We start from the raw sequence: 12,929 nt of genomic DNA, 5'->3' as shown, positions 1-12,929 counted from the left end.
TTTTTTGAGAATTATACTTTGAAGACACAAACCTGTAAAAAAGCGATTACAGCTCTGTGTCCTAGAGGAAATAAGCTTGAAGAACACAAGGCCTGTTCCAGTGTTGGGTCAGTGAAGGATTCCTGGAGGTATTAAAAGAATAAACCGCCACCACCATCAGCGACATTAGAAAGAATTAACCTGGAGTGGAAAGCCGTCATGTATGTGGGGATGGGAGCATAGGAGTGGGAAGAGGTGCGAGTGAGGAAGTGCAAATGGGGAGGGGGTCCAGACAGAAGACAGAGCATGAACAAAGGCCCGGAGGCAATGGCAATCCCGTTTGGACTCATATCTGGATTTCCTAACTTTTGTCCATTTTATTACCTCGAAACTCATTTGCTCTCCAAGATTTCCCCAGTCGAAGCAGGACAATTATGAATAGTAAATACGATGATCTACTAGTTACATATCAGTGTTTTCCCCTGTAAGCTCTTTGAGAGCAAGAACTTCATAATTAAACCTTTGTCACGTAGTAAGCATTAATAAATATTGGTTGACCTGACGAATGAGTAGGTGAATGAATGAATGAGTGAATGAACGAATGAATTTATGAATACACGCAAGTCCCAGGAGGAAATGGTTGCTCTCGGAGGTACAGTCTGGCCCAGAAGCCCTAGAATGGGGACCGTGCTGGGACCGACCCCGACGGCTAAGGAGACGCTCTAGGAAAGCTTCGTGCAATTTGCCATGGCGCCGCTCTAGCCTCGAGGACGCCGCTCTATGGCAGCGGGGTGGGCGGGGCCGTGGGCGTCTCGGGCTTTATTGTTCTGGCGCGGCGGGAGCGCGCGGAGCGCGCTTAGCGCGTGCATACGCGGCGACGGTTGGCAGCGCGCGGACTGTGTGAAGTGAAGCGAGGCGACTCCGGACTCACGGACCGACAGACCGAGCGGCCCTTACGGCCGTCCGCAGCCAGGCGGCCCGAGATGTTGTCTGGGAAGAAGGCAGCAGCCGCGGCGGCGGCGGCGGCGGCAGCGGCGGCGGCGGCCGGGTCGGAGGCCGGTGCCGGGGCAGCGGGCGGCTCGGAGAACGGCTCTGAGGTGGCCGCGCCGCCCGCGGGCCTGTCCGGCCCTGCCGAAGCCGGGCCGGGGGCGGCCGGGGAGCGCACTCCCCGCAAGAAGGAGCCCCCGCGGTCCTCGCCCCCCGGGGGCCTGGCTGAGCCGCCGGGGTCCGCCGGGCCTCAAGCTGGGCCTACCGTCGTGCCTGGGTCTGCGACCCCCATGGAAACGGGAATCGCAGAGACTCCGGAGGGGCGACGGACCAGTCGGCGCAAGCGGGCGAAGGTGAGGCCCGATCCCCGCCCTCGAACCGCTAATCCCAATGCCAAGCTTCCCCGAGGTTGTCCAGCCCGCATTACCCCCACCCCCGCGAGCCCCGGTCTTGGGCCTTGAGCCCCATGCCCCCCGACCTCCCCAGTCACCGACCTCCACCCACCTCTCCACTAGCTGGCTGGGTGAGGTGGGAGAAGGGAAGGTCTTTGCGGTGGTGAATGCGTCTTCATGCCGGGACCGGGCCGTCCTGGGAAAGGGGGATCTCGGGAAGGGGTATTTACTCATTTACATCTCGTACACCTTTTCATTTTCTTGACTGGGAAAAATGGCTCCCTGACGTGGAGTTATGGTTGGCCTTGCTGGAGACATACATCATTTGTTTGACCACAGATGTGTCTGGAAGCTGCTCAGCAATATTTATGTGTTTCGGCCGGGAGCACGTTGAGGCTGTAGGGTGATGCTAAAGAAATTGCCTTAGCCTTGAAGACCGGAAAAAAGGAACTTTTTTTTTTTTTTTTGAGCCCTTTGCTGTGTGCTAGAGAGTTTTGCTCTTTGTCCTTTTATCCTGTCAACGATCTTTTGATGTAGTTTTACAAATGAGGAAGCTGATTAAGAGGGTTAATATCAATTAGTCAAGGTGTAAATATACGGCAAGAAAAGGCTTTGTCACGGGACAGTATATGCAGACTCACATCTCTGGGTGCCAGATGCTGTGTTCAAAGCATCACCAACTTTTTATTTTTGCTAAACACCAACTGGCAGGTTTTGCTAGCCCCATTCAGGAATGAGTAAGCTGAGGCATGCAGTTTAAGCAGCTTGCCCAGAGTCGCAAAACTAAGTAAGTGGTGGAACTGGAATGTAAGCCCTACACTTACAATGTGATAAGGTAGCATCAGCCTCTGAAACAAAGGACCACATGTGACACCAACAGTGAGCAGGGCACTGGGGCAGTAGTAGGGCACAGACTTTAGACATGGCCCTTTTCTGGAGATTTCATGGTACAGTTGAAAAAACTGGAAGTATATGTACATATAATTTTAAGTAACTAAATATTTAAAATTATGTAATTTATGCATATTACAAGTTTTCTATCTCTATATAATTTAAGTGGATATACCAAGTCAGTGTGTATGAGGAGCTTCTTGAGTATTGCCCAGATTGAGAGCCCTCAGATTGAATTGCCCAGTTTTGAGAGATCTCTCTCCAAGAATACCTTACTCCAAGTATAAAGGAGGGAAGTCTTTGTGGGGGGGAGGGGCGGTTTAACCAACGCATAGGTTGGCAACTCCCAATTCTCTGAAATGAAATAGAGGATAGAAGCCCAATTGGGTTTTGATTTAACTATTTCAATAGAAAATTTGGCCAGAAACCAGATGATAAGATTTTTTTTTTTAAGAGAACGAGGTGTCTTATTTATTTATGCATGCATACCTGCATGCTGGGTCTCTTAGTTGCTGCACACGGGCTCCTTAGTTGTGGCTTGCCAGCTGCTTAGTTGCAGCACACAGGCTCCTTAGTTGTGGCATGTGAACTCTTAGTTGCAGCATGCATGTGGGATCTAATTCCCTGAGCAGGGATCCAACCCAGGCCCCCTGCATTGGGAGCACAGGGTCTTAACCACTGAGCCACCAGGGAAGTCCCTCAGATATTTTTTTTAAAAACAGGTTTATTGAGATAATTCACATACCATAAAATTTACCATTTTTGAGTATGTAATTCAGTGATTATTAGCATATTCACAAAGTTGTACAACCAGCACAATATGCTACAGTCAATTGTAGGATATTTTCATCACCCCCAAAAGACACCTGTACCATTAGCAGGCACTCTCCATTCATCTTTGGCTCCAGCCCCTGGCATTCACTAATCTTTGTGTCATTGTGGATTTGCCTTTTTTGGACATTTTATGTAAATGGAACCATATAGCATGTGGCCTTTTGTGTCTGGCTTTAGCATGTTTTCAAGGTTCATCCATGTTGTAGTACTTCCATTCAGTACTTGATAGCTCACTTGCCAAATAATATCCCAGTGTACGAATATACCACATTTTGTTTATCCATTCATCATTTTACAGACATCTCCACTTTTTGGCTGTTGTGAATAATGCTGCTGTGAACATTTGTGTACAGTTTTTTGTGTGAACATGTTTTTGGTTCTCTTAGGTATGATACCTAGGAGTGGAATTGCTGGGTGGTATGGTATCTCTGTTTAACTTATAGAGGAGCTGCCAAACAGTTTTCCATAGCAGCCACATCATTTTACATTCCCACCAGCAATATTTGAGAGTTCCGATTTCTCCAATCTTATTGACACTTGATAATGTCTTTTTATTATAGCCATCCTAGTGGGTGTGAAGTGCTATCTCATTGTGGTTTTAATATGTAGGCTAAAAATGTTGAATTGAGTATCTTTTCTTGTCCTTATTGGCCATTTATATATATTTTTGGTGAAATGTCTATTCATAGCCTTGGCTCATCTTTAAATTGTGTTGTCTTTTTATTGTTGAGTAGTTAGAGTTCTGTATATACGGTGATTACAAAAGTTTTAAATTTTGATTTCCAGTTTATTTTTTCTTTTGTCCCTTTTGCTTCTAGTGTTCCATCTAAGAAACCATTGCCTAATCCAGTGTCATAAAGATTTACTCCTATGTTTTCTTCTAAGAGTTTTAGCTCTTGCATTTAGGTCTGTGATCATTTTGGAGTCAATTTTTGTACGTGGCATTCTTTTGCATGTGTGTATCCACTTGTCCCAACACAATTTGTTGAAGGCTGTTCTCTCCCCTTTGAATGATTGACACCCTTGTTGATTGACCATAAATGTAAGGGTTTATTTTTCCACTCTCAATTCTATCCCATTGATCTATATTTCTGTTCTTATGCCAGTACCACACTGTCCTGATTACTGTAGCTTGGCAATATGTTTTGAAATCAGGAAGTGTGAGTTCTCCAGCTTTGTTCTTTTTCAAGATTGTTTTGGCTATTCTGTATCTCTTGCATTTCCATATAAATTTTAGGATCAGTTTATCAATTTTTGCAAAAAGGCAGCTGAAATTCTGATTGGGATTGTGTTGAATCTAGATTAATTTGGGGCTTGCTGTAAGATTTCTTTGTAATTCTCCTGTGTTTAATTTTCCTTTGTGATTAGCTCTGAAACTCTCAAAAGAAAAATGGGTTATGTGTTTATTTGGTGAGCAACTAGGAAGTAAAGAACTGGGGAAGCTGACCTACGTATTCATAGCTAGTCTTGGGAACCAGAGGAAACAGACCTCAAGGGATAGAGTATCCATAAAGGAGTAAAATGGAAGCTGAGTCCACTGTAGATAGACCTTGCTTCAAGACCTTGCCTCAAGAGTTTATGCAGGGGATATATCTATATTTTATAGCCTGGGAGCTTATTCATTTTGGGGAGGGACACTCTTTTTTTTTTGCCACACCGTGCAGCATATGGTATCTTAGTTCCCCGACCAGGGATTGAACCCATGCCCCCTGCAATGGAAGCAATAAGTCTTAACCATTGGACTGCCAGGGAAGTCCCTGGGGGGAGCCCTCTTTTTAAAAAAATTTATATATGCATAAACATGTATATAATTATATAAATAAGTAAATATATATATAATTATGTAATCAAAATTAGGTTCAGGGTATTGGAAGGAGTCCATGCAATTGAAGGTCCCTGAGGCTTAAGTTTCATTAGTTTCAGCATAAATTCACCTCTGAATGTCTATGCTAACATTATGGCAAACTATTTAAGGTTTGAAATTGTTAAATTGGGCTGAGACTTTGGGAACACCACACAGCTTAAGGAATGGCAGTCTTGAGCTGGGCCTTGAAAAAGGACAGAATTTTTAAAAGTGTTCTGGAAAAGGATGGACTTCTGGAGTTAACTCATCCTCCTGTGATTCCTTTTCCTCAGAAAAATAAATCCTACCTTGTAACATTATTAGGTTTAGATATAATGTAAATAAAATGCTTATTGCAGTGTTTGGCATAAGTAAGTAGGTACCCAGTGATTTAAGTACTACTAGGGAAGAAAAGGAAGTGAAAAATGCTTGGAATATAATAGAAAGTGGTTTGAGAAGCAACAGGGAGTCCAGAGTGGACAACTGAATGTTGGGAACAATGGGCGAATGAATTTAATTGGAAATGAGGTTCTTCTAGGAGCAAGATAAGTTGGAGGGACCAGTATGTTGCAGAGTTGTATCTAGGTTGTAGAGAGCCAAATACTAAATATGTGCTGTCCAGGATGGTAGCCACTAGCCACCTGTGGCTATTGAGCACTTACCATGTGGCTAGTAGATTGAGGGAACTGAATTTTTAATTTTTATTTAATCCTAAATAGCCACATGGTAAGTGCTCAATAGCCACAGGTGGCTAGTGCTACCTTATTGGACGCACAGATACAGAACATTTCCATTATCTCAGAAAATTCTGTCAGACAGCATTGCACTAAATTATGAAGTATAAGTGCTATGAGAATTTAGAGAAGGGAAAGATATATTTGTAAGTTTGGAAGACTTAGGGAGTAATTTGCAGAGGAGGTGGGCCTTGAGTTTTAGACATTGGATTTACAGAAAAGGTGGGAGTAGCTTTTAGGGAGTTTAGGGATGATTTTGACGAGTGTGTTAGAAAATGATTAGAGGTAAATTTGACTAATTAGAGCTAGAGAGTTTATATGCTGTTTTGACAGTTTGGGCATTCATTTGTTAAACTATCTGAAAATACAGTGTATTTGGACAATTAATCTGGCACTTGTACCCTAGGTGAATTACAAGGAAGCACTGTTAAAAGACTGGAGCTTTAAGGTGGTTGGGAAGTGAATGAATCACTGTAGCAAGGGTGTGGAAGAGATAGGAGGACTAGAGATACAAATTTGAGAGTCACGGGTGTACAGGTAAGAACAAGTACCCTACTGACTCATCTGCCTGTTGGGACACCTTTTTGTACTTGGTTATAAGTAGTTGTAGAACCTCTGAAGTCTCAGAGGATTTTACTTAGGGATAAAAGATTCCCAATCCTTTATGTTCATAGCATCCATTCTTTTTGTCAGGGGAATAATTCTTATTTTTTAGAGTTTGTATGATTCTTTCAGATGATTTTTAAACTTTTTCGTAAGTGGGGAAATCCTTTTTTACAAAATATAATTTTATGCACAATCCCAAAATAAAATACTACTTGCCTGTTTTATATGAAGTTTAAATTTATAACATTTATTTTAGTTGTCAGTCTTTGAGACAATGAGGCTATTTTGGTAGAGCCAAATTTGGGAGTGGAGGTTAAGCATAATAAATAGTTGCAGCTTCAATAATTTCTGTATTTTGTTTATGAAGTATTGTACTGATTGACAAGTAGTGGTAGTGCAAAAGGTTGTTTCCTTTGTTTTTAGCTTGTCTTGCCATCTCAGGACACTCTCTCAGTTGAACAGAGATGGCAGAAGAAATTTTATTCTTCAGTCTACCCAAAATTGAGTTACCTAAGTAGTACAACTTCATATGTTGGTGATCTCTAAAGGGTTATGGTTTGGTTTAACATATGAGTACTCATGTTAAAAATACATTTTAAAATTAGTAAATGAAATCCTCCAAAAATCCAAGGGTTCTGTGGAACACAGTTCTTTTTCTGTTGTTGTTAAATACTACCTTAGATATTCTTACTCCTATCTCTAGGTATTTTTCTGATCTCCTTTTTTTCTTGAAAGCTAAGAACTCTAGACCAGCCTCTTCCAGGTATATTCCTTGTTAGTAGTTATTACATCAAAACATTGGATTAAACAATATTTAAGAAGATTGTTTTTGCTGTGAAACTTCTCAGTACTTTTAACATGTATTATGACTCTCCTAGAGGGGGCCTATAAAAAATGCAGTGTTTCTCTAACTTTAATCTTGGATTCATTTTTCCTTCAAAGGGCGTGGTGTCTTAGGCAAAAGCTGAACTAATTCAGTAGAGAGGATCGTATATTATTGTTTGTGTTTGTCTCAGAATTTGCACATTGCCCAGTTCCACAGTAGGCACTTGTTAAGTGATTATTGATTGAATGGGTAGGATTGATGGGCAGGGGATTAAAGGGCTGAATCTTTGGGTCAGGGAGAGATCAAGCACTGTTGAGGGGTAAAAGGTGAAAGGAAGCTGCATACTGTAAACATGTATTACATTTTCTAACCCAGCTCCCTCTGAAACTTTTTTCCCTCCTTGCTGCTTTACCCATTATCCTGAGGTCTGTTCCTAACAGTTTAATCTCAGTCAAGTAGGATAAAGTTTGTTATCTGCATTTTGGGGAGATTTTATTGTAAAGTCTCTGAGATGTTTACCTGATCAGGTTTTTTTGTTTGCAACTAGAGTTTCAGTTTATTAAGGGCAGAGATACTCATTCATAATCATTTTCTCCATTGTGCCATGTTCTCAGTTCAGTATTTGATAGATAAATACGGTTATTCATGTGTTAAATAAAATTCTTAGAGCACAGGTCAAAACTATTCAATTTATCCATAATTGTTTCCATTTTCTAACCCAATCCCTGTTTTCAGTAAAACTCTTACCTCCCCTAGCTACCTACTCCCCCACCACCCAAATCCTGTGGTCATGTCACTTAAAAAAAAAAGAAGAAGACAGATAATAGCAGCCAGCCATCTGGAGCAATTTCAAAGATATTTCGAAAGTTAAAATAGATTACATTCACTGTAATCCACAGGACGATGCATTTCAGAAATCTAATATATTTGGAAGCCATGTTGTCTTTGCCCTGTCTCCACCTCCAATAAATACTTTTTATTTTATTCGTTTTATTTTTTCATTCAGTCCAGAATAGAGAGCTCTTGTTTCTGTAGCTTCCTTGTTAGGGTAGGGGTCAAAATGATGATTTGACAGTGTTCCAAGGTTGATGACTATTTGTAATACCACATTACACATTTTAACAAAGCGGTCCATAATAATCTTCCCTATCCTAAGTTGCTTTACCCCCCAATAAAACATTCATTAAGACTGCTTCCTCTTTCTACTTATTACCTGGTTTTCCCCTTTGTAACGGGTGTGAATTAGTAGTAAGGCTTGTAGTCTCCATATCCACATGACTTACTCCTTAATTTGTTGTAATAAGGATTCTTTGCTCTCATCATTCAACTCTCTTAGGTCACCATTGTTTTGTTTATGTTTTTGTTTTAAGCAAATGTACCGTTTTATTGTTTCAGTTTGACTATTGCCATTTGCAATTTTTATTCCCTGCCCACCCTCCCCACTCCTCAATTTGGTTTCTAGAATTCTTTTTTTTTTTTTTTTCCCAGTACGCAGGCCTCTCACTACCGTGGCCTCTCCCGTTGCGGAGCACAGGGTCTGGACGCGCAGGCCCAGCGGCCATGGCCCACGGGCCTAGCCACTCTGCGGCATGAGGGATCCTCCCCGACCGGGGCACGAACCCATGTCCCCTGTATCTGCAGGCGGACTCTCAACCACTGCGCCACCAGGGAAGCCCTCTAGAATTCTTTTGCTATCTACCTATGGAATAGTAGTTAGAAGTACAGATTGGCATTAGACAGACTTGTTATTCTAGCTAACTGTATTTTTGTCTGACTGAGGGCTAGCTTAGTCTTTTGTTGAAACTTCCAGTATGTGAACATGATATATACATATGTATAGATTCACACACAAACACACAATTAATTTTTATTTGTAGAGAGCCTCAGAGTCATTGATTTGAATTTCAGTACTATGATGTAAAAGTTACAGTTTGGGCTAAATCTGAACTGACACAAGATTATTTCATGAGAGATTTTGTTTTTAATGGTTACCTATTATGAGCTAGCTTGTTCCTTGTTATTTGCTTATTTTCCTTAAAAATTGAAGTTAGAAAACAATTCATATTTACTGATGGTTCCAAACTGAGTTTCTGACTTTAGATGTCCATTGTATTTAGCTTTCCCTGGTATAATCTCCATATAGGTAGAGTACAGAGAGATGGATGAAAGTTTGGCCAACCTCTCAGAAGATGAGTATTATTCAGAAGAAGAGAGAAATGCTAAAGCAGAGAAGGAAAAGAAGCTTCCCCCACCACCCCCTCAAGCCCCACCTGAGGAAGAAAATGAAAGTGAGCCTGAGGAACCATCTGGTGAGTTATAGTAACTAACCACAGTTTTGTTTTATCTTAGAAATAAGAATAAATGAATTTATTCCTATTCTGCAATGTTGTTTATGTCTTTGGTTTATACTCTTATATTGGCCATGTGTATTTTTGTGTGTATGCACATATACATGTATACACACATAAATATACATGCATATATACATAGTGGTACTGACATTCTTTTTGTGTGTGTCTGTACATATAGGAGGAAAGTAAAGAATGAGGGTAGAAGGATAATGGCTGTGTAAGGCAGCTGAAAAGTTGGAGAAAGTGCACAGAAAGCCAAACCCGAAGAACCAAACCTTTCAGTGATAACTCTGATTCAGAATTTAGAGATAGAATGATTCAGAAATTATTCTGGCTAAATTATGCCATTTACTTCATGGTTAGATACTTTCAGGTAAAACCTTCGTGGTGTGGATCAGTTTTGAAAAGGGTCTTTTCCTGGTGAACAAAGATAAAAATACATTCTGAAGTCAAAAAGAAAAGACTTAAGTGCCTGTTATTGTTTAGTTATTGAGCCTCCAGTCAAAAGAATGGTATAAGAAAAGGCTGTGAAGAGATTCTAAGGTCACACAATCTTCCCTATGACATTGAAAGATTATTGGAGCCTGTAGTACTGTTTTCAGAGGTTCAAACATTTTAAAAGAATTCTCACTAACATCACCTCAGTGAGTCCTACTGAGGATGCCCAGACCAATTAGGAATACCCTTTTGTTTTGGAGAGACCAAACAAAAGTAGAATCTTAATTAATATTTCATATCTTCTGCCTTTAATGGCTACTTTTTAACTCTTCTTGACTTTGAATTTTTACTAAGTTCTTCTCATTAAAATACTTTCTGTATTTCCAGTAGCTCCAGGCCCATTCACCTCACCAATTCTTTAGAGAGCATTACAAATCAGGTGTTAATTTAAACTTAGATTTAGAACTTATCAAACAGATTCTAGCTAAAACTCAAAAATAAAAATTTATAATTTACAGTAATTGTAATAAAATGTGATAAAAGAATACAGTTTGAGAGCATTTAGAAAAAGATAGATTCTGGGTTTAAATCTTCTCAGGACTCAGATTTCCTAAGAATGGTTTTCCTAAAACTTTCTTAAAATAACTTATCGGAGAGTTACTTACTGGGAGTGGTATATTACCTTTGGGAGTAATGTCCCTGAGGCAAACGTACCTCAACAACACCTCCTCTCTTTTTGTTGATTTTTTTTCCTCCTTTTCCTAGTCTTTTACATTTAGCACTCTCCCCTTCTTTCTGTCCTTACTCCCAACTCTTCCCTTGACTCTCTACTCCTTTCTTCTATATTCTTCTTTGATTCTTGCCTTTCTTTTTTTCTACCTTTGCTGTAGATTTGCCAATGAGATACATGGGGATAATCCTTTTGATAGCTGTTATATAGCTCCAGAGGCTGCTGATCTCTGTTATTCAGTAGATGATCTGATATCTCAGATACTGCCTCACCCTCTTTTTTGTGTAGTTGTCAGTGTCTCCAGTAAGAAACTGATTTACCATAAAGTATCAAGTTGATATACACTTTGTCCTCTGAGAATTTTAAACCAAGTCTTGGTGTTTTCTTTTTTGTGAAAGAGGTTTTTTATTTTGTTTTCCTTCTTCCATAAATGTCAGATATTGTTCCTACAAAGAGTAAATATCTTTTTAAAAATTATTTATTTGGTTGCGCTGGGTCTTAGTTGCGGCAGGCGGGCTCCTTAGTTGCAGCTCGCGGGCTCCTTAGTTGTTGCATGCATGTGGGATCTAGTTCCCTGACCAGGGATCAAACCCGGGCCTCCTGCATTGGGAGCATGGAGTCTTATCGACTGCGCCACCAGGGAAGTCCCCAAAAGTAAATATCTTAGCAAAGGGATTTAGGATCTGGGGAACTGTCTTTATGCCATTATGTTCTAGTTAATGTTAATCCAGTGGTTTAGTTTAAGTTTTAAACTATTTAATATTTTGGAGAAAGTTAAAGTTTTGTTTCTTAAGTTTAGGATATCTTCAGTGCTCAGAGGTGTGCTGATAACGGCCAAAACGTACAATTAATTTGTGGTTATGAAAATAAAGTTATTTTTCCTCTAAAACAACTCAAAAAATTTTTTTTAAACATTTGTAGGGTGAATTAGGGAATACTTGCCCTGGAAAAGTAGTGGTAACTTACTGGCCTGCAGAATTTAGAAATAGTTTGGGTCCTCATGGTGAATAAATATTATCAGGGAAGTTCAAGTATGTAGAAACTGTCCAGGGTTTCCAAAATCTCTTGTCTTATCCGAACTAGTTCTTTCACTTAAGTTTTCATTCAGAAATTGAATGGAAGCCTTGCCATATGCGTATTTAATATCTTGAGAGAAGATGTGGGTCTGGTTCTTTACCAAATCTTTTCAGTTATTTTAGGTGATAACTAGACATTAACTTACTCTCTTAAAATATATAAGGTTTGAATACATTTCATTCTTACCAGCTTTTAAACATGTTTAGAAAATTTTGCTTTGCTTTCCACAGTGTTAATCTTAAGAAGAATAAAATATTTTGTTAATTATGAAAGCACAAGGTATTCTGAAGTCAGTGGGTAAAATGATTTGACTAGAGAAGATTCCTCTAGGAGACTTCTAAGAGGAGGCCAAAAAGGAAGGTTGGAGCCTTGGTTACCAGGCTAAGGAATTTGAACTTGATGTCCTTTAAGCACTAGGAGGATCTGGCCATGGGTAACACTGAGGTTTTTTGAGTGAAGGTGCTATACCAAAATACGTGTTTTGGAAAAATCAATCTATGTGCTCTATAAGGGCAAAGTAAAGGAGTAAAGAGACTGGGATTGGAGAGGTGATTTAGGCTATTTTGGTAATTGAATTTACTAGATTTTGATCAATGGAAAAATGTTCTCAATATCAAAGTTGAATTTTTGGGGAAACGAGGTTTGAGTTTCAGGAATTCCCGGGTGGTCCAGTGGTTAGGACTCGGCGCTTTCACTGCCTGGGCCCAGGTTCGATCCCTGGTCTGGGAACTAAGATCCTGCAAGCCTGCACGGTGTGGCCAAAAAAAAATGGAGGTTTTTTAATTGAGAAAAAGTTCTCTGTTCTGGGTTAAACACTGTTTGTAGATTTGTCAGTTTTTAATTATAACAATGTGGCATTTAGTTGTGTGGTAGTCACATAGGTAAATGTATTTTTCATACTAAATATTACTGCTTATGTTTAAAATTCACCTGTTTTCTTAAACATTTCCATGTATTTTTATATTTACTATACACTTCTGAATATATTTGTTTTAACAAACGATGGTTTTATTTGGTTTTCCAGTACCTCTTCTATCAAGATAAAAGTGGCAACTGAGCCTGAACAGGTTGTTTTTGGAATTGAGTGTTTGGTTATTAGTGGTGTTACATAATAGTGAGCGTCTATAAAATAGAGTAAAATCTCGGTTGGAGTTTACATACTGGTTTAGAATAATTGCTGCTCTGTTAAAGTAACTTTCTATTGGAGAAAAGCTTTCTTCCCTTCTTGACTCAGTTGTTAC

The 12,929-nt window shown here is 39.9% G+C and overlaps 1 protein-coding gene across 3 annotated transcripts in view; it reads left to right on the top strand.

Annotated features, from left to right (window-relative positions):
* Window positions 1–838: 838 nt before the first annotated feature.
* The window catches only part of KDM1A (lysine demethylase 1A), a 64,076-nt gene continuing 51,985 nt past the window's right edge, over window positions 839–12,929 (top strand). For all 3 annotated transcript variants that reach the window (XR_011377552.1, XM_030875412.3, XM_030875406.3), the window contains exons 1-2: window positions 839–1,319; window positions 9,236–9,401. Coding sequence is in view for 2 of the 3 variants with exons in the window: in XM_030875412.3 (XP_030731272.1) it covers window positions 963–1,319; window positions 9,236–9,401 (523 nt within the window). In the remaining variant the exon portion in view is untranslated. The remainder of the gene's footprint in view (window positions 1,320–9,235; window positions 9,402–12,929) is intronic.

The sequence above is a fragment of the Globicephala melas genome, chromosome 1 (genome assembly GCF_963455315.2).
Source record: "Globicephala melas chromosome 1, mGloMel1.2, whole genome shotgun sequence".
Classification (NCBI taxonomy): domain Eukaryota; kingdom Metazoa; phylum Chordata; class Mammalia; order Artiodactyla; family Delphinidae; genus Globicephala; species Globicephala melas.
The sequence above is the reverse complement of the archived record's forward strand: the minus strand, read 5'-3'. Positions and strand labels throughout refer to the sequence as shown.